General features: G+C 35.3%; 2 protein-coding genes across 3 annotated transcripts; both read left to right on the forward strand.

The window, feature by feature from the left end:
• The first annotated feature begins 6,517 nt into the window (after positions 1-6,517).
• On the forward strand, positions 6,518-9,605 carry LOC121252744 (glycine-rich RNA-binding protein 2, mitochondrial-like). Its single transcript, XM_041152532.1, has 5 exons — positions 6,518-6,613; positions 7,672-7,817; positions 7,912-7,980; positions 9,170-9,276; positions 9,347-9,605. Exons 2-5 carry the CDS (start codon positions 7,694-7,696, stop codon positions 9,467-9,469), a joined length of 423 nt encoding a protein of 140 aa, XP_041008466.1. The 5' UTR covers positions 6,518-6,613; positions 7,672-7,693; the 3' UTR covers positions 9,470-9,605.
• On the forward strand, positions 6,566-23,659 carry LOC121252730 (glycine-rich RNA-binding protein 2, mitochondrial-like). Of its 2 annotated transcripts, none has more exons than XM_041152521.1 (5): positions 6,566-6,613; positions 21,683-21,828; positions 21,923-21,991; positions 23,140-23,246; positions 23,317-23,659. In XM_041152521.1, exons 2-5 carry the CDS (start codon positions 21,705-21,707, stop codon positions 23,437-23,439), a joined length of 423 nt encoding a protein of 140 aa, XP_041008455.1. In that variant the 5' UTR covers positions 6,566-6,613; positions 21,683-21,704; the 3' UTR covers positions 23,440-23,659. The 2 variants fall into 2 exon arrangements, with proteins under 2 accessions (XP_041008455.1, XP_041008446.1); XM_041152512.1 differs by lacking the exon at positions 6,566-6,613 and adding an exon at positions 20,419-20,577.
• Positions 23,660-26,792: the final 3,133 nt, after the last annotated feature.

The following is a 26,792-nucleotide window of genomic DNA, read 5'->3' on the forward strand; positions in this document are numbered from 1 at the left end:
GAGCCATTGGTGATTATATTGTTATACTATATTGTATAATAACTAAAGTATAATAATATGTAATACTAATGTATAATAACTAAAGTATAATAATACGTAATAGTAATGTATAGTAATCAATATATAGTACATTTAATACTAAGTCTAGCATATAATTAAATTAGAAATAAGTTAAAAACTAATATAATAACATGTAATTAAAAATATAGTATAAATTTTTAATACTAATAAGAAATTAGGAATAAATTAAACACAAGTCTGTTTAAATTATATTTGCCTATGCTTAATTCTTTGGGGTACTGCATATATATATATTGGAAATAATGGAGATGTTTGAAAATGAGGTGAAGTGTAATATTAAAGTACGGAATCTTATAACAAATTTTATGGTATATGCACATTTTATTTAAATAATCTTTCCCTTTTCTCTTGAAGTTGGTATTAGCTCATATTTTTATCATTCAATCATATTTGTTCATGTCTGTTTTGAAAGTTATTATTGTTTTTAGTTGGTAATCTTATCATCTTTTTTTTCAGGCACAGCTTAGAAGTTGGAATAACATTTGGAATATTTAATTTATTTTGTTTTATTTGTTGGGAACATTTGTTGTTGTTGTTGGGAACATTTAGTTTGGTTAGCACATTTGTTTTGTTGTTGTTAGGTTTCTTCTGTTGCCAAAATGAGAACTTGAAAAATGTTTATTGTGGTAGTTGAAATGAAATATTATTATGATGGATGATGGATGTGGATGTGGATGATAGGTGTGAATGATTTTGGATATGGATGATTTTGGGTGTGGATAATTTTGGATGTGGATAATGGATATTATTTATTTTTAGATTGTAATTTTTGTTACTGCTAGTATGCATGTAGTATATATTATGAATTACTAATTATAGAATCATTAATTTCTAGATTGTAATTTTTGAAAAAATTAAAAATTGAAAGCCTACACAAAATTTTTTTTTTAAAAAGTGGGCCAAATATGAAGTTAAAAAAAATATTCATAAAAGTCCAAAATCCGACTTTACTCTGACAAGTTGGAGTCGGAGCGGAGCGGAGCGGAGGATGCATGTCTTGGAGTCAGAGGTTGGCCATACCGACTCCGACTTGGTCAGTGCTCAGCCCAAGATAAACCCAAGAGCGATAAACTATTGATGTTGATTATGAGTTTTAATTAGACTCAATAAATAACTAGGTTAAATCTCATTTATTATTGAACGAGTTAGACTTTTTTTTTTAAATTTAAAAATCGGCCATTAGAAATTTATTTCAATTTAAAATTATCACTAATTGAAGTCTCTTACACAGTCTCATTCACTGTCAATCCTACATTGAATGAACTGATAGATCATGTTTTTAAATTCAAACTCTCTTCTTAGATGATCACAACTGAGTGTTCAGCAAATTAATGTCACTACATGTATTAACCTAGTCCAACTAAAACTCGTCGGCACTCTCTCCCAAATCTCTCTATAAATATCTTCCTTCCGTGTGTTATTTGGAAAAAACTATAAACCTCCATAAATGCAATGACTGAACCCAAGATACACAGTCCAACACCGTGCGTGTCCCACGTTCACCACTTCAATAGCCAACTACCTCATTCCTCTCACAACATCCATCGCGTTTTCTCTCTCCTTTTAGTTCAGTAATTGATTTCATGCCGAAAATATCATATTAGCGTTACAAGGTAAGTAGCTCGATCATAAATTAGAATTAATATACGTTATCTAATTATATATTATTATTATTAAAATCAATTCTTTAGAAGCCAATATTTATGTATCACGCATGTTATGATATTTGCAAGCACGTCATTCATCATGTTTCATTCCACATATTATAGTATGTGTTATGCATCTCATACATCTCATGTTGCATAAGACACGTAAGATTTCTTAATATCAAGTGCAAGATAAGATCATATTAGTTTAATTAAATGGTCATTCAGATGCATAATACAAATGCAGTTTCAGGATAGATGTGCAAGACACAGACTCAAGCGTGATCTACTATAGAATGCCAGAATACTATCAATGGTTCCCCTTGCGGCAGCGGGAAGTGGGGCCGATGCACAACTTCGTACACAAAGTTAAGTATGTTAGTCAGTCAGATAAATTAGATTAATCAGTTAATTCATATAAATCAAGACACGTTATGCATAACATAAGCACGAGTATGAAGAGTCATGATTTTAATTCATAGCATGAAAACTTTTATGAAAACCTTATGTTTATTATGTTTAAGGTATGATGGGTTTTTTATTGAGTCATCGACTTACTTTAGTTGTTTTATATTTTTAAACAACTCAGGTCAGAATATTTATGAAGGTATAGCTGTAGGAAGGGACTTAGTCTAGGGAGATGTGATAGTAGCTTAGATCATTAAAGAGATTTTAAGTTATGATTTTTATGGCATAGACTTTGAGAAATTTTAATAAATACTTTCACGCACTCTCATTTATGATTTTAATGTTTTAATACAAAATGACTATTTATTATAAGGTATCTTTGTACTTGGCGCTTCATTTAGAAAAAAAAATATTTTTAAATCAGATTCAGTAGTAGCATTTCGGCTTCTAAGAATTTTTAGAAGTGACTTTATTATTAACCGTGGGGAGAGAGGGTGTTACACGGAGTGACCCGCCCACAAAATTTGAAGGAGTAGGGGTGGGCTAGGCATAGGTCTGCCTGCTTTATACCCCACCCAGCCCAATAATATATATATATACATATATAAAAAAAAAACAAATTTCTAAGTACAAAACGACGTAGTTACTTACGTCCTAATTATAAAAGAAAAAACCCTAACCCTAAATCATCTTTCCTTTCTTCTCTCTCTCTCTCGCCCTCCTCCACTTCTCCTCTCCTCTCTTCTTTCTCAGTTGCTCTCCCTCCGCAAGTTCATCTTTCTCTCCTCCTCTTCTTCTCCTATTCCTCATTCTTTTCCTATTTTCAATTTTTTATTTTTCTTCTCAATGTCTTGTTCTTGAAACATGGCCTAGTTCCTTTTTCTCAAACCCACGGCCGCACTGTGGTCTTGCCATGTGACATGGCGATATTTTTCTTTACGTGTGGCGTGGCGTTTGTACTTTATAATTTCTTGGATTTGTTGTTGAATGATAGATTTGGAGATTTTAAGAATGAACTTGTAGATTTGTTGTTGTTTGTTGGTTGTTTTGTATTTTTTTTTTTTTTTTTACTTTTTCTTATTGTTTTCCTTCGTGGGTGGGTGGTGGACGGCGAGGGACGGATGGACCAGGGGTCCAAATCTGCCCCTAGTACCCTAACTGGGATACTCCATATGATATGGATAAAGGTATGTGGTGTATGAGATCCCATATTACTTGGGAAGGAGAAGTTCTTGCTCTTTACAAGGTTCCAATGGGACTCTAATTGTATCATTGACTAGTCATTTTGAGTTTGGACCTTCCATTGGGGCGTTACAAATGGTATTAGAGCCTATCTCAACCAGAAATGTGGGATTTGAGCCATACCACCTATAATGGACAGGCTCGACGAGGATGTCGAGAATTTAAGGGGAGTAGATTGTGATACCTCATATGATATGAATAATGGTAGGTGGTGTATGAGATCTCATATTACTTGGGAATGAGAAGTTCTTACTCTTTATAAGGTTCCAATGAGACTCTAATTGTATCATTGACTAGTCCTTTTAGAGTATATGCTATGTGATTTGGGCCTTCTATTAGAGCGTTACACGAATGGGGGGCCCCACTCCCAGGGTACAAAGTTGGATCTCAAGGGGGCAAACCCCACCCCTCTCCCATGCCTCCGGGTGCGAGAAGGGGGCACCCCCGCCCGGGGGGGTGTGTGTGTAGCACCCCTAATTTATTATAAAATAGTCACTATAATTTAATCACTTGAGAACTTAACTAACTAACGTATAACTATGAATTATATTCAACATATAGACATAAATTATTAGAAGTAATTGGATTACATGTTATATGTTTAATTATAAATGTTACTATACTTATATTCTTAAATTTAATTTTTATACATACATATTAGATATATATATATATGTGTGTGTGTGTGTGTGTGTGTTTAATAATGTTAATATATAGAAATAAATTATATATATATTTAATACTATGATTGAGCTCTAATTGACTCAAGCGAAAGAGTTGAGTTGAGTATAAATGAGTAGGCATTAACGAATTTTAACCAAATTGAGTCGAGCTTAATTGAGTATCTATTATATTCTAATAGAACCAGTTTCTTCTTTCACGATCAATTTTTTTTTTCACGAGTCAAGTTCAATTCGAATTTAAACGAGTGAATATTTTAACGAATGAATATTTGACGAGCAATGATACGGACTGGTTTATTTAGAGAATTAGGTAAGGCCCAAATGGTTGGGGTTTTGGAATTCTTTGAAGTAAGCACGAAAGTCATGTGAGATCCTAACTGACTGTGAAAGTGTAAGCAAACATATCTGCATTTTGTTAACTCATTTTCCCCTTCATTTAGTTCATTGGTTTAGATTTTCTCCTTTCCTTACCAGGTCTATTTAAAAATAGTGGGCCTAGTGGCAGCTTGGGTGAATGATTTTTCTAGTTTTATTTTACACCTTTTCTCTAGATTGGTTAGTTCTCTTTGTGACCGTTGAGCTCTTTACTCATTGCATTGTTCAATCCACTTTATTTATTTTTCCCATTACGCTACTTTTAGACATATTATCATTTTAAAAGATTAAAACACTAATCATTTCTTAAGAGAGCTGATACAAAGGCTTTCACCCCTAACCAAGTGTTGAGTGTATAAAAAATAGACTTGTAAATAGATTTTTCATTACAATATTGTTTGTCTCTATTTTTTATTTTTTATTTTTTATTTTGTCTCGATCCTTATCTTTCCAATTTCTTAGAAATTAGTTGATTACGATTGCCTTCTATGCTTCAACTTGATATGGGTATGGATAGTTTATCAAAAGCCAAAACTATATGTATGGGTCATGCGGCAAAAAGGGGAGTAATGCTCACTATACTGGCAAATAGGTTGAACGACTAACAAGCACATCTATAAAAGAAAAATGAGAGCATTATATCGAATCTCTCTTAATAAAGACTAACATAGCAACATCTCTAAAAATGTCTCACTATGTCCCGACTTATTTGACCACACCAAATTGATCATCCTCAATCCCTCTCAAGTCCACATGATTTAAAGTAATGTTTAATTTCCATAAAACATTATATACCCACAGTTATATCGCAACTTAAAAATATATATATATATATATATATATATATATATATATAACTTACTAGAAGTGAGTACAAATACAATATTGATGTGTTACCAAATAGTCTTCCATTTGTCCTCACATCATTCAGATGTAGTCAAGTTGCTTTCATATCAATGTCTCTTTAGACTGCATCATTCGTGATCATAGATAATAAGCCAAACTTCAACCACTTGACATGATCAAATGTCTCCTAAAGGCATAAACAAAATATAAAAGGTGAGGAAGTGAGGATCCATTCACTCACCTCTACAGTTAGTTGTAAAAGTACATATAATATAAAATACATGCTACGGTAGAATTCTTAATTGACAAAAGTCTTTTGCAGATAAATATTTAACCTTACCAATTCTTTTAAAAATCCTTAGGTCCTTAATAAATACATTATTTTAGAATTAAAACAGAAGAGGCTATTTAAAAAATAAATTTGTATGCAGTAATAGAAGGTTTTCCACACCATACATAACAAGACTTGATTTACAAGAATTTAGTTTTAATATTTTCTTATAAATTAAATCATACCATACTAACTTGCAAATAAAAACCTTAATAAATACACACTTTTTCAGAATTGAAATAGAAGCAGCTATTTAAGCAATGAAAACTTATATTTGTAAGCGGGTTTGGAAGGTTCTCCATGCTATAAGATAATGAGATTTGATTTATAAGACTTTAATTTTAAATTATTTTTTAAATTAAATCCTATCCATACTAGCATATATGTAAAAATCTTAATAAATATTAAATACATACTTTTCAGAATTAAAACATAAGCGGCTAATTAAGCAATGAAAATTTATATTTGTAAGCAAGTATGGAAGGTTTCTTACACCAAAACTTGATTTGTAGGAATTTAATTATAAATATTTTTCATAATTAAATTCTACCGTATAAGTATAATTTATGAATAATACTAGATATTTAAAGTGTGAAAATTTAGCGCATTTATTTTAAAAAAAATGAAGTCTATTATTAAAAAAAAGACTTTTTATATAGGTTCCATATAGACGGATTTTTTTCAAAGAAAGCGACACCTAAGACTCCAAATATTATTTTTCATAATTTATATTACACCATTCAATGCAATGAAGAGATTAATACATTAAAATTTAAATTGGCCCATAAGCAGCGAAAAAGTCCCGTTCAAAAGTATAACATCGAAATATTTCAATTTTGAGGGATACAGCTGCAAAATTTTTCGGTTGCAAGCCAAATTACCAATGACACCCACAGGAAACCAAACCCCAACATCCCCTATAAAGCCCAAGGCCCTAACGTATTTTGCCTTTCTTCCTTAAACCCTAGCATTGGCCGCTCCCACTACTCCACTTCTCCAAGGTATGGCCCTTTTACTAAACCCTAAACCTCTCTCTCCCCATATTCTCTTGCTTTCATGTATGCGTTTTTTCTATTTTACGTCTGTTGTATCTTTTGATTTGAGGTTTTCTTTTTTCGTTCCTTTCTCATGTTTTTGGTTATTGGGTGTTGATGGTGGTTGCTCTCTCATTGGGAGTGATTGATGCATGATCTTTTGTGCTTCTTTTGTGGGCTTTTTTTTGCTCCTTTGCTAGTTTACTCAGAATTCTTTGAAGAAATGAAAAAGAATAAGGTTCTGTTTGCCTTTTGGAGGTGTTAGCTAACTTTCATGGTCATGTCCGTGGTCACCACCACGGAAATAGCTAATACTTGACATATCCGGGGAACTACTTTGCCTTTGTTGTTGCTTTCTTTTGGTTCGGTCACAGCTTGATATGCACTTATGATGGAGTGACATTATTAAGGATGTCTGGACTCTTGTTAAGGCTATACAAGAATCCAGATGGGCTTGTGTCCCTCCGAGTCCTTGTGCAGTGTGGGACTTCAGAGAACATTCTTGTTAAGTCCGATCTTTTTTCTGGACTTCCATAGCTTGTTTGTAAGCAACATACAGTGATTCTTTGCTAAATTCAGGGTCTCCTGTTTTAGTCATCTTGCCCACTCATTCTGTTCCGACTAGCCTAACTTTGCTAATTTCACCCTGGCCCCTACTTATTTTCAAGGCATCACAATGAACTCTTCACCTCTCTGCAGAAGTCTTTGTCAATGAAATACAAAGATTTTTTCGTTTGGTAATTAATATGGATTGAGATGAAATGCATGAGAAATTTATTTTGTTACTCTGAAATGACCAGCTCTGCGGTGAGCTGTCAGTTGGTACTTTTTTATTATAATCTTGGCCCAATAGCTCTCTTTAGAATCGTGGCATGATTTGATATATGTTTTGGGTTTGCTTTGCTTTGCTTTGTTTGATATCCAAGTCATTCCATGCTCACCAAAAAGGAAAAAAAAATAGAAATTATCCAACTCATGAAATATTAAAGTGACATGGTATTTTGTTGTTGCTGTTGCATATGTAGTAGCTTACCACTGTCAATTAGTATGGCATTTAGTAACAAAGTTGGGGGACTTTTGAGGCGGAGCATTTCTCAGAATGGACCAGCACCTATAAATTTTATGCTTAATTCCATTCGCTGCATGTCATCAAGCAAGCTTTTTATTGGAGGTATAGCTAATTGTTCTTAGTCTTAATTGTCAGTTTTAGTACAGTTATGCTACGAATTTCCTTGAATCTTATTCTTATAATGATGGTTTTAAAGGTCTTTCATACTCAACTGATGAGCAGTCTCTAAAGGACGCATTTGCTGGCTTTGGTGATGTGGTTGATGGTGAGTTTTGACCTTGTGTTTATAGTTGAATATGGGCATGTCAAATTAGCCGTAATCTTTCTTAATGCAATGAATGACATTGCAGCATGTGCAAATTATTTAATGGTTTGTAAATCTTCTACCTCTGTAGAATTGCTCGTTTATGGTAGAAAGAATACATTTGCTTGTATGCTGCATGATTTTAGAAAAAAATGGTGTGTTTTGAAGAGATTCATCATTTACTGGACGATATATTGGTTAGAAGTGGATGGTTGTGTGGAATTCTGACTGCCAAGAAGCATTAATGACTCAGTTATTGAGGTGTTATTTTTCTTTTGGATGATTTTCACACTTGTAGTTGGCAGTATGTTGGTTTTGCTTTTGTCAAATATGATTGCTTTTGCTAAATGTGTACATGGACAGCTGTTTGAGGTCTCATCTAGGATGCGGACTCTAATTAGAGTTTGGAGATATGAATGTAATGTTTTATTATTCTCATTTGTAATAGATGAAAAGGCATTTCTGTTAGTTTTACTGTACTATTTAGGTTAGCCTCGAGACTAATGCGTCAAGCAGTATGTCGCTGCTTTAATTCTTTGGCCTGTAGGATCTTCTATGTTCCACTTGTGGTGGTAGTGCACAGTTAATCTATATTTTTGGCAACTTGGGTTTGTTCTCAGGGGATCAACTAAAATGGAACACTGTACCATATACAATTACGGGTCATTCATAATGGTAATTTATTTAGATTATATATGGATCCAAACCATTCAAATAGATCTAAAAAACTATGAAGGTGGCCTGATCTTCTAAACTTTGCTTTTGCTTTTGGTGAGCCATTTGGATGGTGAATAAGAGTGAATGCAAAAAATGACAGCTATATTTAATGGGAAAAATATTTATCTTGCTTGTTCAATTTCTTATTAGTGAGAGTATTGGTTTCTTTTTGGCTGCATGAAATGAGTAATTGGCAGATGCTCTTCCCATTAAAGAAATCAAAACGCTGGTTATTCCAATTCCAGTTTCATGCTTTCTTTGATTTTTGTTTTCTGGAATCTTTATTTTGGGTACACAATAAAAGTAGTTAAAGCTCTTAACTTCTCCTGCTCTCTCTCTCTCTCTCTCTATATCCTCTACGTTAAGTTAGATTGTCTTCTTGCTCGATTGTTATTTGCACCATGGCATTCTCAGTGGTGTGTTTTCTTCACAGCCAAGGTTATCGTTGATAGAGATACTGGGCGGTCTAGGGGATTTGGGTTTGTTAACTACTCAAGTACGGAATCTGCAAGCGAAGCACTGTCTGCTATGGATGGCCAGGTTCGAAATGGTCTTTATGAGATAGTTAACTTGTGCCATTATAATTATGATTGACATCCTGAACTTTCAGGAACTTGATGGACGAAACATTCGAGTGAGTTTTGCCAATGACAGACCTGCTGGCCCTAGACCTTTTGGAGGTGGTGGTTATCGTGGGGACAGAGGTTTTGGTGGTGGAGATGCTGACTTCTAAGCTTTTGGAGTTGTGCTGCATATGGGCTTGTATCTATTGCTAGTTGGTTCTCCCTAGAAATTGGGGTTGATGGAATTTATCTTAGATGAACTATTACCAGAAGTGAGCACAAACACAATATTAATGTGTTACCAAATAGTCTTTTCTTTGCCCTCAAACCATTCGTAGTCAAGTCGCTTTTCTATCAATATCTCTTTAGACCGCATCATTTGTGATCATGACAATATGCCTAACTTCAACCACGTGACATGGTAAAAGGTCTTCTAAGGGCATAAATAATACTAACAGGATCCAACTCAAACTCGTAACGGCCTCTCCCTAAAATGGGATGAGCTGCTACATTTTGTCTTGCCTTTTTTTTTTTTTTTTTTTCCTTCAAATAATAAACCAACAGAGTATCAAGGGGACCTGAATAACATACTAAAAATTTAGAAAGGGACATTTCCACTTTCTTTCATACTCCAAAGTTCAAAATACCCTTTTTGTTAAAACATAAGACGGTCTCATTAATTAGAAGTTAAAATTACAGCTATCTTCTGAGTTGAAACTACTACACAATTCAAAAAATACTTCATCTCAAAATACATGCCCTCAACCATTTTTACAAAACAACCAAAATAACCAAACTTCATATAAAGACCCAACCCCCCCGACCCGGACATTTAAAACATTAAATATAAAAGTGAGTCTAATATTTAGTAAGCAGTATACCATGCAATTAAAATATCATACATTAACTATTCTTTTCTTTTGAAATATCATACAAGCTTAAAACATTTCAATAAACATTTAGAGTCATTTTTCACTTTCATTTGGTCGGTTCATACTATTAAGCCCTGTGTGTTAGGGTTAGCGGTATTTTGGACATGATTCTGCCTATGGTCACGTGTTGGGAATCCCTCAGTCAGGATGGTGCCATTGGGTACACCACCAATGGAACCGATCCGACATTGCAATCTGCCCCTTTCTTTGGTACCATCATCATTCCGTCATTGACTATTATGTATTTTGATACATAAAACCTTTATTTCCTTTTTCCATTCATAGCGTTTTCATTATCTTTTTAGTCCAATGCAACATGCCCTTTCTTTCATTAGATTGCATTAAGACTACATTTCATGCTATTGAGTCTCACATTGCTCAAGTAAGATTCTTGTATTGTCTTGGCCTCCTATATAAAGATTGTCATAGGAGACTAATGCAATACATGTACAATCTTGTGAACAAGTTTAACACTCTTATAAACAAATCTAACAAATTGTAATATAATATATATATATATACAATTTGTAAAATATAAATATATATAAATAATAAGTGGGGGGCAGGGCAGGGGAAATGCGGGGCAGAGTTGGGCCCTGCTCACCCCTCGCCCTCGCTAGGTGGCCAGATGCGGGGTGGGTGGCCCTGCCACCCACATTTGATGGACGGGGTCCGCTCCGCCCATGCAGAAGCAGGGCAGACAGTGGGGGGTGGGGGGCCCCGTTGCCCACCCTTACTCTGAGGAACACTTTGTCTCCCACTTCGAAGTGCAACTCTTTTCTTCTACGATCCGCATACTTCTTCTGCCTTTCTTAGGTCAAAGCGAGTTTCTTTTTTATGACTGCTACTTTTTCTTGCATGTTCTGAATCAAATTGGAGCCTAATATCTTTTTCTCGCCAACTTTATCCCAATAAAAAGGTGACCTACATTTGCGCCCATACAAAACTTCATATGGTGTTGCGTCAATGTTCTCTTAGTGACTGTTATTGTAAGTGAATTAGACTAGTGGCAAATATTTTATCCAGCTTCCTTTAAAATCCAAGATACATGCTCGTAACATATCTTCAAGCATCTGGATGGTTCTCTAGGATTGGCCGTCTGTTTGAGAGGGAAAAGCAGTACTATAAGTCAACTCTGTTCCCAATTCCCTATGTACACTTCTCCAAAATGCGGATGTAAACCATGAGTCCTTATCCGACACTATCTTTGACGGTACCCCATGTAATCTGATTATTTCCTTGACATACAACTTCGCTAGTTTGCTTATTGAGCAAGTCATTTGAACCAGAATGAAATGGGATGGTTTTGATAACCTATCGACAATCACCCATGCTAAGTCTTGTCCCCCAAGTGTTTTAGGAAATCCCGTCACGAAGTCCATGATGATCTCATCCCAAAGCCAAATTGGGATGAGTAGTGGTTGAAGTGTGCCCGAAGGTCTTTGGTGTTCGGCCTTGACCTGTTGGCATGTTAAGCATTGCGCTACATAATTTGCCACATCCCACTTCATTCCACTCCACCAGTAGCGTTGTCGTAGGTCTCGATACATTTTGGTACTACCTGGATACACCATGTATATAGACTTGTGTGCTTTCCTTAGTATCATATCTCGTATTTCCTTCTTAGCTGGCACACACAACCCACCCTTAAATCGCAAGGACCCATCATCAGAAATTATAAAGTTAGGTTACTTCCCTTCCTGCACCTCATTCCTAATTTTTTGGAGGCTAATATTCTCAATTTGAGTGGCCTTAATATGGTCTACTACCGTCGGGCTAAGAACTAGGCTACTCAACTGATGAGGTCCAAATATTACCTCCAAGCATAGAAGCAATCATGTAGTATACAAGGATAAATCCAAGGTCATTTCCACAGGGATAATGATATTCATGCAGAGCAAAAATGTAATGAGTTGTGTTTTGTGGAGATTTTGATTGTAAAAAAGCTGTTTATACAGTTAAGGAGAGAAACAACAAAGAAAATGTTTATGTACTGATGTGGTATATACTAATGAAGAGGATGGTTTTGATTTTGGGTGAAAGAGTTTGAAAATTGAGTAGAAGTGGTTCTTTGAGTGCTTGTCGAATAAAAAGAAGTGAGAAAAAGGAATATCAATAAAATAGACGCAAGAAACTAGAAGTTGCAGAAAATCAACACCTATGAAGCAATGTATCAAACACTTGGACTACGGGCATGTCTCCTATTCCAAACTCTGATTGATTCTTTCAACTCTATTACTCAATTGGCAATCCATTCCAAGCATTAACAATTGGAAAATGAATGAATTAAACTGAGATTTCACCAATCCTAAGTATCTTTAGAATGTAAATGAATTTACCATGAAGTACCAATCGTGAGAAACCTTTAAAAAGATTATCAAGATTCTGTTGTGCCTTGCATCAACAGCAGAACAAGAACAAGAGTCTCTGGCTTTACTTTTCTCAAAAATCAACTTGCAAAACAATAGAATGAAATTTACCATACCGAAATCACTTTAATCAGTAGTTTGAAACAAATGAATCCATAACCCGTAGCTCAGACTGAAAGCTTAGCTTTCCATAGTGTAACACCCCCTTCCTTTAGGTAAGGAGTGTCACGTATTTTTCATAAAAATAAATCAGGCAAGAGATATCAAATTTCATAAATGAAATTAGAAGTTTATTTTGTAGAAAAATGTCTAATAAAATGTTTTCCAAAAACATTAAATGAATAAACTGAATAAATTCACATCATAAAAGCATGTTTTATTTTAGAAAGTCTGAAATAAAATTAATTGCTCCTATTCTTGGCCTGCCTGCTCGTATTCATCGTCCTCACTTGGGTGGTTAAAAACATAAAAACAAACTAAAATGAGTCGAAGACTCCGCAAGAAATCCATCACAACGTAAACATAATAAACATAAGGTTTTCATAAAAAATTTTCATGCTGAGAGTTTAAATCCATGACTGTTCATACTGATTCTTATGCTATGCATGACTGATTTAATTGAATTAACTAACTGAGTTGACTGATTTATCTAATTTAACTAATTTATCTGACTGCACTTAACCCTGTGTGTGAGGTTGTGCACCGGCCCCACGTCTGGCTGCAGCAAGGGGAGCCGCTGATAGTATTCTAGCATACTATGGTGGACCACGACTGAATTTGTGGCTTGCACATCCACCCTGAAACTGAACTGCATTGGTACCATGCATCTGAATGACCATCTTATTAACTGATCTAATCTTATCTTGCACTTGAATTTAAGATGGCTTACGTGTCTTATACACATGAGATGCATGACATATTACGTACATAATCATAATTTCTGAATTACATGATGCAAAATGACAAAATCGTATGCTATGCTGGATGACATGTTTGCATATGACATGAGTGGTGCATAAATAATTGGCTGGAAATAAATTGGCTTGATTGATACTTATTTATAAGCTGAACTGTGATGATCCTAATTTGTGATCAAATTACTTACCTCGTTGCGCTTTTTCTTGAATAACACTTCGTAACTTGACACTGAGAGGGGGGTATGTGACGGAGATGGGCTGCGCGGCGGATCTGGCGACAAGCGGGGGTCACGGCGGCGCAACTAGTGGCTTCTCTGTGGTGGTGCGACACAGAGTGAGGGAGAGAGAGATTAGAGAGAGAACTATGCTAAACCGAAAACTACCGAAAACAAGAGGAGGCTGGTGGTGGTCGAGGTCTTACTGGAAGGGAGTGGGTGCGTTGGGGCTGAGCTGGTCGGCAGTTTCTGGCTCCACGGGTGGTGCTTCGACGTCCTATGGTGGTCGGCGACGGTTGAGCAGAAACTAGGGCTTAAGCGAAAGTGTTGATCCTCTGGGTATTTCAGAAACAGAGGATTTTCGTGGGGTGGCTCATGAGTTTCTCCTCTCGTATACGGGGTAAGCACAATTTATAAGGGTAGACGATAGAGAAAAATAAAAGGAAATCTAGAGGAGTAGAGACGTGCATGTGTTTGAGAGTGGAGACGTGCGGAGTGAAGAAAATTACTCATCAACAGAGTCGGTTTCTACTAGAATTTGAATTTACTAAACTAGGAATGATGATGAATATGAGTTTAGGATTACAATTTTAAAAGAAAAATGGGATGAAACTTACGGGTTGGTGGTTTAAAGTGTTTAACTTAGATGCTAAAAACAAGAGATGAGGTTCGGAGGAGATAGAGAGAAATAAACTTTAAATTCAAACCAAACTCTAGTGAACGTAATATGATACAATTTAGTAATAATTATTAAAACAAAACTCTAGTAAATTCAAATAAAATTATAATAGAAATTATTAAAATAATCAATATAAAAATCTGATAAAACTATAATCATAATAATAATAGAAAAAGTTTTACTAGGAAATTTACTTATATACCCTAAATCCAAGACTAGTATATTACACATGGTCTTTACATGTACAAATCAACAGTTTTTAACATGTATAACCTGCTCAGCAAAGCCATTTAATTATGCACAAATCAACAGTTTTTATCATTAATCACACCCCCCCCCCCCCCGACTAGCATTTTGCTAGTCTATAGCAAATAGAGCGATCAAAGGACTGATGATTAAGCTATCCTCCAAAACCATTGAATTCAAAAATCTCTACTAAAGTTTAAATTATGTTGAAGTCCTGGATATTAGAATGAAGATATGTCAGGTTATAGCTTAACATAAATGCTTATAAAATTCTCAAGAACTCAAGCAAATGAAATGTATTAAAGCTGCAGATCATTGAGTGCATCAAGTGTGTGATTAGGTTGCCATTGTTGGTTTCAAGATTTCTCAAAGTAGTTCCAAACCAGTAGCTCTTCAAGAAAAACCAAACAAGTTTCACTCTAATTCAAAACCATTACACCAGTGGCTTTCACGCTATCACACTATAAAAGACTTTTTGTTACTTAGACTTTTTGTCTTTTCATCATTTGAAAGTCTTGGTGATAGACAACCTTTTCCAATGCACTTGCACCATTTTTTTCTTTAATCTTTGGCTTATTCATTTTCTCATGTATTTTACCTCCAGTTCTTTCTTTCTTTCATTTTTTTTTGATAGAGTTTCTCATTTGCTTTTCCTAGGCCATTGAGATATGGTTCACTGGAGCTCTTGTTAGCTGCTTGGATGAAAACCACTGATTGATATAAAAAAAACAACAAAAGCATCTGCTTGTGTCCATTAGGATTAGCAATCAATAGCTTTGAAATACACTGCCTAAGCTTGAGTAGCTAAGAATTTCATACACTCCCATGTTGAACTTACATCTAAATCAATGGGAGTTAATGTAGCCCAGAATTACAACTATCTAATCTCAAGTAGAGAAGTTTGAAAACAAAAACTTTGCAAAAAAGCTAGATCCCAAAAAAAGAAAAAAAAATCATTAGAGACTAAATGGTGGAAGACTCTCCTTAACACCCCCCCCCCTAAATTCAAAATGAGCAGTGTCTTCACTGTTCAAAGCATGGGCAAAACAAGAACAAGGTATGGAAAAGAATAGGGAGAAAGGAATACCTGAGATGGCTGAAATGATCATGAAAGCAAAAAAAAAAGGAATCCAGAAAAAAAAATGAAACAGAACAATGTAGAACCTGCAAAGATGAAATGAAAGAAACAAAAGAAAATAGGACATAAAAGTAAAAAAAAAAAAAAAAAAAAAAAAACATAGGCCAGACAAAAATGAATTAAGCAGTAGTAGGATAAACAAGATCTTACAAAGGAATGAAAGTGTCCTCAGGTTAGAGTTTTGTCAAAAAAGGTTTAAGTTGTTAGCCATTGACTTTGAAGGTATTTCCATTCTGAGGGTTAACAATCTCAACAGATCCATGAGTAAAGACAACCTTAACCACATAAGGACCACTCCACATCAATCTTAATTTGCCAGGAAATAAATGGAGGTGAGAGTTGTAAAGTAAAATTTGTTCGTTAGGCTCAAAAGTATTTCTCTAGATGTGCTTGTCATGTAAAATCTCTATGTGCATCTTTGATGATTTGGAATTGTCATATGCATCTCACCAAAACTTGTTCAACTCTGAAATCTGAAATTCTCGTACAGAACCAATATGATTAGTAACAAAATTGAATTGCCTAACAACCCAATATACTTTATGCTCAAGCTCAACGGGTAGGTGACATGTTTTTCCATATACCAAACGGTAACGGGATATGTTAAGGGAGGTTTTAAAAGCTATCCTATAGGCCCAAAGTGCATTAGTCTGCCTTAAAGACCAATCTTTTCTGTTAGAATTGACTTTTTTTTTGGAATATGTGCTTAAGCTCCCTATTAGCTAATTCAACCTGACCATTTATTTGAGGGTGGTATGGGGTAGAGACCTTATGGTGTATATCATATTTTTTCATGAGGGCAGCAAAGAGCTTGTTACAAAAATGAGTTTCATTATTACTAATGATAGACCTAGGCATGCCAAATCTAGCAAAGATGTTTTACTTTAAGAACTTAAGCACTACCTTATGGTCATTTGTTTTACATGGAATGGCTTTAACCCACTTCAAAACATAATCAACAGCTAGTAGGATGTACAAATAGCCAAAAGAAGAAGGAAATGGCCCCATAAAATCAATTCCCCAACAATAAAAAATCTAAATGACTAAAATAGGTTGTAAGGGCATCATGTTCCTCTTATTGATTGCACCTAATTTTTGACATGACTCGTAAGTCTTGCAGAAACTATATGCATCTTTAAACATATAAGGCTAATAAAAACTATTTTGTAAATTTTTCGCCACGGTTTTATTTACAGAAAAATGACCTCCACAAGCCTCAGAAAAATGAAAGAATAACTTGTATTTCATGATCAGGCACACATTTCCTAATGATTTGGTCAGAACAATATTTAAATAAATAAGGATCATCATAGAATAATGATTTAACCTCATGCATGAACTTTCATATGTCTTGAGCACTCCAATGGGGTGGAGTATGTCCTGTTACCAAGAAATTAATTATGTCAGCAAACCAAGAAAATTTTTCAACTAACATTAGCTGCTCATCAGGAAAAGAGTCAAGGATTGGGGCAAGTTGCTCGTTTTCTGCAAATGTAGGCCAGGATAAGTGGTTAACAACTACATTTTTAACACTCTTTTTGTCTTTGATTATGATGTCGAATTCTTAAAGAAGAAGAATCCACTGAATCAACCGTGATTTAGCATCTTTCTTTGACAGTAGATACTTTAAAGCTGCATGATCAGTGAAAATAACCACAAGAAAACCAAGAATGTAAGCTCGAAACTTGGTATAAGGTAGTAGACTTGCCATCCCATCTTGCAAATCAGCAGCTATGGGGCAAAAGATCAGTGGGAAAGCAACACTAAGCTCATGTCACTTAGGGCAGCAAAGGATGGGCTAAGACAATTTGTTTCCTATGCATATCCATTGTTAGAAATTCTAGATCAAAGTATGTAGCGAAAGCGTTTATCTCAAGCGATAAATCATATATTGGATGTGATTGCTCAACGAACTTTGTCACGTGTTATTAGACTAAAATTATTCTCATAAATGGTGGAGTGCGCCATATAGTAAAACCAAAACAAGACTCTTAGATTCCACAGCTTAAATGCCAAGACTAGAGAGACATATTTTTAGAGAAAGATTACTTATGCTAAGACCCATATGTTGTACCAATTGAGGGGAAGGGCTATATATAGCCCCTCCAATTCGTAACTCCCGACTAGCCAACCATCAAAACTCATGAATTGGCTTAATTGCCTTCACAACTCCTAACCATGAGAAGGGGAATGAGTGTCCACCGTGGGTGCTCTTTTATTACATACCTCACTCGTAAATAATGGGTAAGATCCCAGATATACATCTCTCAATATGTTATCAATTTTATTCATACTGGCAAATAGGTTGAACAACCAACGAGCACACCTATACAAGAAGAATGGGAGCACTATATCGAATCTCTTTTAGTGAAGACCAACATAGCAACATCCCTAAAAATGTCTCGCTATGTCCCGACTCATTTGGTCACACCAAATTGAGCATCCTCAAGTCCACATGATTCAAAATAATGCTCAATCTCCATAAATCATTATGTGTCCATAGCTATGTCACAACTTAAAAAATATATATAACTTACCAAAAGTGAGTACAAATACAATATTGATGTGTTACCAAATAGTCTTCCCTTTGCCCTCACACCATTCAGTTGTAGTCAAGTCGCTTTCCTATCAATGTCTCTTTTAGACCGCATCATTCATGATATATGCCAAACTTCAACCACATGACATGGTCAAAGGTCGCCTAAGGACATTAATAAAACCTAAAAGGTGAGGAAGTAGGGATCCATTCACTCACCTCTGCAATTGGTTGTAAAAGTACATGTTATATAAAATATATGTTACGGTAGAATTCTTAATTGACAAAAGTCTTTTGCAGATAAATATTTAACCTTACCAATCATTTTTAAAAAACCTTAGGTCCTTAATAAATACATTATTTTAGAAATGAAACAGAAGAGGCTATTTAAGAAATAAATTTGTACGCAGGAATGGAAGGTTCTCCACACCACACATAACGAGATTTGATTTATAAGAATTCAGTTTTAATATTTTCATATAAATTAAATCATATCGTACTAACTTGTAGGCCTGCACACCGTCCAACCCGCATTGGTTTTGGACCTGACCCGTGTCCAGCCCAACAAGAAAAGAATCGACCCGACTTTAGTCCAGTCAACCCGTCTGCCAGTTTAGAACTTAGAAGTCAAAACCATTCTCCCCATTTCTTTTCCAAGCCCTAAACATTCCTTCCATCTCATCCCCCATTTCTTCTGCACTGCAAAAACAATCTCCTTTCTCTTTAGCTACTGTTGATGCGCTTTGAATGGTTGAGTAAATTTATGGGGCTTACTGGGGAGGACTTCTCGAACAAGTGCCAGCAGTCCGCGTTGACGCCCGCATCTTCCTCTCCCTTCTCCAGAATCACTTCGCCTCCTCTCCTTCGAAACTCGCTGCCGATCAGTTCTTCCACTCTTTCCATTTTCGTATCGATGACATTCTTCTTGATGGGATGGGTTGGGTCGCGTGATGTTTTTCTTTAGGCTCCAAAAATGTTTTAAGGTGAGCTTCCAGCTTGTGATGAATTTATGATTGCTTGGTGGATGAGGGCTACGTTATTGGGTCGTGGGGAAGTGAAGTGAAGTGAATTTCTGATTGCTTGTGATGAATTTTTGGTTGCTTGGTGGACGAGGTACTCCTTTATTTTCCTTATTTTCTCTCTGTTTGAGGCTGTGCTTGTTGCTTGTTGGAGTCGATAGGGAAGATAAATGGAGTCAACAATGAGGACGAATGAAGTTGACGGCGATGATAGAGAGAAATTGGGAGGGATGGCAGCTAGGGTTTGAGATTTGGGGAGGGATGGCAGACGATTTGAGATTTGGGGAGTTTTAGTCGGATCGAAATCGACAATTAGCGAGTTTGACCCGCAAGTTAGTTTAACCCGCTTCTATCGGTCGGGTCGGGTCGGGTCGGTTGGTACGGATGGTGCAGGTTGACGGCTTTTCTGCACAGCCCTATTAACTTGCAAGTAAAAACCTTAACATATACTCACTTTTTCAGAATTGAAATAGAAGTAGCTATTTAAGCAATAAAAACTTATAATTGTAAGCGGGTATGGAAGGTTCTCCATGCTATAACATAATAAGATTTGATTTATAAGACTTTAATTTTAAAATATTCTTATAAATTAAATCCTACCATATTAGCGTATATGTAAAAATCTTAATAAATACATACTTTTCAAAATTAAAACATAAGCGGCTAATTAAGCAATGAAAATTTATATTTGTAAGCGAGTATGGAAGGTTTTTACACCAAAACTTGATTTGTAAGAATTTAATTTTAAATATTTTTTATAATTAAATTCTACCATCAATTTATAAGTATAATTTATGAATAATACTAGATATCTAGAGTGTGAAAGTCTCGCGCAGTTATTTTTAAAAAAATAAAGTCTACCGTTAAAAAAAAAAACTTTTTATACAAGTTCCATATATACGGATTTTTTTTTCAAAGAAAGTGACACCTAAGATTCCAAATATTATTTTTCATAATTTATATTACACCATTCAATGCAATGAAGAGATAAATACATTAAATTTAAATTGGCCCATATCCAGCGAAAAAATACCGTTGAAAAGTATAACATCGAAATATTTCAATTTCGAGGGATACAGCTGCAAAATTCATCGGTTGCAAGCCAAATTAGCAATGACACCCACAGGAAACCAAACCCCAACTCATATCCCCTATAAAGCCTAATGTATTTGACCTTTTTCCCTTAAACCCTAGCATAGGCCGCTCCCACTACTCCTCTTCCCCAAGGTATGGCCCTTTTACTAAACCTTACACCTCTCTCTCCCCATATTCACTTGCTTTCATGTATGCGTTTTTTTCTATTTTACGTCTGTTGTATCTTTTGATTTGAGGTTTTATTTTTTCGTTCCTTTCTCATGCTTTTGGTTATTGGGTGTTGATGGTGGTTACTCTCTCATTGGGAGTGATTGATGCATGATCTTCTGTTCTTTTTTGTGGTATTTTTTTTTTTTTTTTTTTGCTCTGCTCGGTTACTGAGAATTCTTTGAAGAAATGAAAGCGAATAAGGTTCTGTTTGCCTTTTGGAGGTGTTAACTAACTTTCATGGTCATGTCCGTGGTCACCACCACGGAAATAGCTAATACTTGACATATCCGGTGAACTACCTTGCCTTTTTTGTTGCTTTCTTTTGGTTCAGTCACAGCTTGATATGCACTTATGATGGAGTGACATTCTTAAGGTATGTCTGGACTCTTGTTAAGGCTATAGAAGAATCCAGATGGGCCTGTGTCCCTCCGAGTCCTTGTGCAGTGTGGCACTTCAGAGAACGTACTTGTTAAGTCCGATCTTTTTCTGGACTTCCATAGCTTGTTTGTAAGCAACATACAGTGATTCTTTGCTAAATTCAGGGTCTCTTCATGGTAAAGTCAAATTCGGACAGGCTGATAAACTCCTGTTTTAGTCATCTTGCCCACTCATTCTGTTCCAACTAGCCTAACTTTTCTAATGTCACCCTGGCCCCTATTTATTTGCAATGCATCTCAATGAACTCTTCACCTCTCTGCAGAAGTCTTTGTCAATGAAATACAAAGATTTTTTCCTTTGGTAATTAATATGGATTGAGATTAAATGCATCAGAAATTTATTTTGTTACTCTGAAATGACCAGCTCTGCAGTGAGCTGTCAGTTGGTACTTTGTTATTAGAATCTTGGTCCAATAGCTCTCTTTAGAATCTTGGCATGATTTGATATATGTTTTGGGTTTGCTTTGCTTTGCTTTGTTTGATATCCAAGTCATTCCATGCTCACCAAAAAGGAAAAAAAAAATAGAAATTATCCAACTCATGAAATATTAAAGTGACATGGTATTTTGTTGTTGCTGTTGCATATGTAGTACCTTACCACTGTCAATTAGTATGGCATTTTGTAACAAAGTTGGGGGACTTTTGAGGCGGAGCATTTCTCAGAATGGACCAGCACCTATAAATTTTATGCTTAATTCCATTCGCTGCATGTCATCAAGCAAGCTTTTTATTGGAGGTATCGCTAATTGTTCTTAGTCTTAATTGTCAGTTTTATTACAGTTATGCTACAAAATTTCTTGAAGCTTATTCTTATAATGGTGGTTTTAAAGGTCTTTCATACTCAACCGATGAGCAGTCTCTAAAGGACGCATTTGCTGGCTTTGGTGACGTGGTTGATGGTGAGTTTTGACATTGTGTTTATAGTTGAATATGGGCATGTCAAATAAGCCGTAATCTTTCTTAATGCAATAAATGGCATTGAAGCATGTGCAAATTATTTAATGGTTTGTAAATCTTCTACCTCTGTAGAATTGCTCGTTTATGGTAGAAAGAATACATTTGCTCGTTTGCTGCATGATTTTAGAAAAAAATGATGTGTTTTGAAGAGATTCATCGTTTAATGGACGATATATTTGTAAGAAGTGGATGGTCTTGTGGAATTCTGATTGCCAAGAAGCATTAATGACTCAGTTATTGAGATGTTATTTTTCTTTCGGATGATTTTCACGCTTGTAGTTGGCAGTATGTTGGTTATGCTTTTGTCAAATATGACTGCTTTTGCTAAATGTGTACATGGACAGCTGTTTGAGGTCTCATCTAGGATGCCGACTCTAATTAGAGTTTGGAGATGTGAATGTAATGTTTTATTATTCTCATTTGTAATAGATGAAAAGGCTTTTCTGTTAGGTTTACTGTACTATTTAGGTTAGCCTCAAGACTAATGCGTCAAGCAGTATGTCGCTGCTTTAATTCTTTGGCCTGTAGGATCTTCTATGTTCCACTTGTGGTAGTAGTGAACAGTTAATCTATATTTTTTGCAACTTGGGTTTAATCTATTACGGGTCACTCATATTGGTAAATTATTGAGATTATATATGGATCCAAAGCATTCAAATAGGTCTAAAAAGCTATGAAGGTGGCCTGATCTTCTAAACTTTGCTTTTGCTTTTGCTTTTGGTGAGCCATTTGGATGGTGAATAAGAGTGAATGCAAAAAATGACTGCTATATTTAATGGGAAAAATATTTATCTTGCATGTTCAATTTCTTATTAGTGAGAGTATTGGTTTCTTCTTGGCTGCATGAAATGAGTAATTGGTGGATGCTTCCCATTAAAGAAATCAAAACGCTGGTTATTCCAATTCCAGTTTCATGCTTCCTTGATTTTTGTTTTCTGGAATCTTTATTTTGGGTACACAATAATAGTAGTTAAAGCTCTTAACTTCTCCTGCTCTCTCTCTCTCTATATCCTCTACGTTAAGTTTGATTGTCTTCTTGCTCGATTGTTATTTGCACCATGGCATTCTCAGTGGTGTGTTTTCTTCACAGCCAAGGTTATCGTTGATAGAGATACTGGGCGGTCTAGGGGATTTGGGTTTGTTAACTACTCAAGTACGGAATCTGCAAGCGAAGCACTGTCTGCTATGGATGGCCAGGTTCGAAACGGTCTTTATGAGATAGTTAACTTGTGCCATTATAATTATGATTAACATCCTAAACTTTCAGGAGCTTAATGGACGAAGCATTCGAGTGAGTTTTGCCAATGACAGACCTGCTGGCCCTCCACGTTTTGGAGGTGGTGGTAATCGTGGGGACAGAGGTTTTGGTGGTGGAGATGCTGACTTCTAAGCTTTTGGAGTTGTGCTGCATATGGGCTTGTATCTATTGCTAGTTGGTGCTCCTTAGAAATTGAGGTTGATGGAATTTATCTTAGATGAACTATTATCTGAACATCGGAGTTTTTGTATGGATTTGATACAAGTTTCTCTTGCTTATTATTGCTTATTATATGTATGAGCAGCGCAAGTTCAGTCATGGATCTGCGCATTTGGCTCGAGTTTATGCTGCATGCTATGCTTTAAGAAGCATATATGTTGCACTGTTTAACTGCAGGCCGTACTGTCTTTCTTTGCAACCATTTAATCTCCACAGATCTTGTTCTGTTCCATTTGGATTAATTTATTTGCAACTTCTGTCAAGTTTTGAATCATTTCCCCATTTGAAGTCATTTTGCTTTTTTGCTTGAGAGGGCACCAGTTTTTTCGTGCTGCTGCTTCTGAGCTTTGAGTCGCAGGCGACATGATGGGTTGAAAATTTCTCTCTTAACTGGGTTTTCTGGAATGTTGTTTATTGGATTTTACTTTTTAAGAGCTGCCCCCATTTCACAGTAATGCTTTAATTGCTTACTTATGAAAGTTGATGGAAACTGTTTTTGACATGATACGTGAATTTATGGCTATTGAAATAGACATATTGCAAGTTCAAGCTATTAAACACTTGCAGATGTAGAATTATATTTTGATGGTTTTGAAAAAAAAAAAAAATGTGCAGTATTGGTATTCAGAATGTAAAGCCCTTTCTAACTGCCCGCCATTTAGTTCACTAGTAGTGAACTTAGTTATAGATAAAATTTAGTCAAAGTTTAGCTAGTCAGTTCAAAACACACCCACAGCTAAATTAACTTTTGAACTTTTGACTAGCCAAATGTATCCGTGGTTTTTTTTTTTTGGGGAAAAGTTATTTTGCCTCCCAATGTCGACCACTCCATTTGGCTGTTGGTCAATTTTTTTTTTTTAATTAATGATTAAAGAAGTGATTTTAAATGTATTAGTATATTTGTTTATTTTTTAAAATTATTTAAATGTATTGGTGAGTTTTTTTTTTTTTTTTTGTTTTTTTGCTATTTTGTGAGCTACGGCCTACATGTTGTGCAGTCGAGTTTTTGCTTTACGATAATCTAGTAATATAATTTTTGAGCTACAGGTTGTAGGGTTGAGTATTACACATTTTTATGCATATTCAAGTTAAAATTAATATGTAGGAGCCCAACTGTCCTTTTAATAAGGAAGAAAACAAATAGATATTTAAATGGAATGGTGAAAGATTTAGGTTTTGTTTGGATCGGAAGAGCCTCTCAACTCATCTCATCTAATCATTACAAATTTTTCAAGCTTTCACATAAAATACAATAAATAACTCAACTTTTTCAAATTCTAAAACAAAAATAATATTCAAATAAGATTTTATTCAACTTTCATCTCATTTTATCTCATCTCAACTCACTATCTAAATCTCACTTTAGAGAGTTTGTTATTTAGTGTTGTAGAAAAGTAGCTAGTTAAATTAGAAAAAAATGAATTTTCTAGTCAAATTCTGACTTCAAAAAAGCTAGGCTACTGCTAATATTATAAGAGTTTAAAATATCGTCTACCATGTTATTTTTGTTGATAACTGTGTGTTTTTTAAAAAAAATAAGATACCTCTTGTATTCAACCTGGAGAATCATTCATTACAAAGTTTGAGTATAGAGCTACTTTTGCTAAGGTATGTGCTGTGTTTTTCTCTCTATGTATAAAACTCACATGTCAATCAGTTCTATCATGAAGGTATTTCTTTATTTCTTGTATAATGTTCCCATAGTAGGAATAGTCTTGGTTCTCATTGTTCACTATATTGATAATAACATGTGCATCACCTTCTAAAATCACTTTGGTGAAGCTCAACTCTCTGCATAATTATGTTGTTCTCCATAAGGTAAAACTTTCTGCTATGACTGGTTGATGCACATATATTTTTTGATCACACGTTGCTGCCAATACTTCTCCTTTCTCATCTCTAATTATGATTCCATTCCCATATTCCTATTATTTAGATCCATTGCTGCATCCCAGTTAGTCTTCACAAAATTCTCCATTGGCTTTCTCCATTGTTGATCATTCCTCTTTGAGCTTGTTGTCCCTTTGGAAGAGCTCTTCAACAACTGTTGGGCTGACTAAATTCTTGAAGTTCTTCCCTTATTGATTTGATCACACTAATAGGGCTTTTAAACTTTTGATCATAAATGAACTCATTCATTCTCATCCACAAACCCCTCGTTGTTGCTGTCTCTTCCAATTCTGCATTGGTTAATTTTACCCTTAACTTCTCCCAAAGACTAAGAAAGTCTTCTTCTGCAGTCTTCCATTTCTGGATTGGATTCACAATCCAGCAGGGCACTGTCATAATAAGTGCATCACAAACTCGTCTTCTTGGAGGCATAATGGACAAAAGGGATTTTCCACAATTCTTTTATTGAATAAATTAGTCATTGTGGCGAGCAGATCGTTCTCTGCTTTCCTTAAGAAAATCTTCACTTTCCTAGGAACATTTAGGTCCCAAATGTTCTTCCATCTACTATTCATCTCCCACTCCTCTGATGATTCTCCATTAATGGCTTTTTTCCTCTCAATTTTCACATAATATGCATTTTTTACTGTGAATAAGCCCTTCTCTGATGGACCCCAGATCAATTTATCTTTTGCATTCGAGTTACTTAAAGGAATGCTGCAAACTTGTTCTACTTCCTCTTGTTTAAAAATGCTCCTTATAAGTTCTTCATTCCATTCATCTTTCTACTGAATTATAAGCTCTTTCACTTTTGCATCTTCATTCAAAATCGATATTGGGGATTGTACTTTAAAGGAGACTAGGGTGGATAACCATTTGTGACTCCAAATCTTGATTTTGTTGCCATTACCAACCATTTATCTCATACCCTCTTTTAACAAACCCAAAACACCCCACACACTTCTCCAAATTAGTGAAGGTTTATCACCTAGTTTTGTTTCCAGCAAAGATGTCCTTTTAAAGTACTTCTCTTTAAAAATCACTGCCACAAAACTACTGAGATTCTTGATAAATCTCCAACCTTGCTTGGCAAGCAAAGCTGAATTGAAAATCTCTAAATCCCTGAATCCTAAGCCTCATTTCCCTTTCCGTTTTCCTTCTCTTTAAAAATAACTGCCACAAAACTACTGAGATTCTTGATAAATCTCCAACCTTGCTTGGCAAGCAAAGCTGAATTGAAAATCTCTAAATCCCTGAATCCTAAGCCTCCTTTCCCTTTCCGTTTTCCCATCTTCTCCTAACTCCTCCACTGTACACTGCTATTCTTCTGATGATTTCCCCACCAAAACTTTGCACACATCATATTTAGTTCATGA

Source organism: Juglans microcarpa x Juglans regia, chromosome 1D (genome assembly GCF_004785595.1).
Source record: "Juglans microcarpa x Juglans regia isolate MS1-56 chromosome 1D, Jm3101_v1.0, whole genome shotgun sequence".
Classification (NCBI taxonomy): Eukaryota; Viridiplantae; Streptophyta; class Magnoliopsida; order Fagales; family Juglandaceae; genus Juglans; species Juglans microcarpa x Juglans regia.

Excerpts from the sequence above, each read along its gene's own strand:
- LOC121252744 (XM_041152532.1), top strand. The coding sequence starts at position 7,694 with ATGGCATTTAGTAACAAAGTTGGGGGACTTTTGAGGCGGAGCATTTCT. Across the intron at positions 7,818-7,911 it reads AAGCAAGCTTTTTATTGGAG|GTCTTTCATACTCAACTGAT; the intron begins GTATAGCTAATT and ends ATGGTTTTAAAG. Across the intron at positions 9,277-9,346 it reads TGTCTGCTATGGATGGCCAG|GAACTTGATGGACGAAACAT; the intron begins GTTCGAAATGGT and ends CTGAACTTTCAG.
- LOC121252730 (XM_041152521.1), top strand. The coding sequence starts at position 21,705 with ATGGCATTTTGTAACAAAGTTGGGGGACTTTTGAGGCGGAGCATTTCT. Across the intron at positions 21,992-23,139 it reads CTTTGGTGACGTGGTTGATG|CCAAGGTTATCGTTGATAGA; the intron begins GTGAGTTTTGAC and ends TTTTCTTCACAG. Across the intron at positions 23,247-23,316 it reads TGTCTGCTATGGATGGCCAG|GAGCTTAATGGACGAAGCAT; the intron begins GTTCGAAACGGT and ends CTAAACTTTCAG.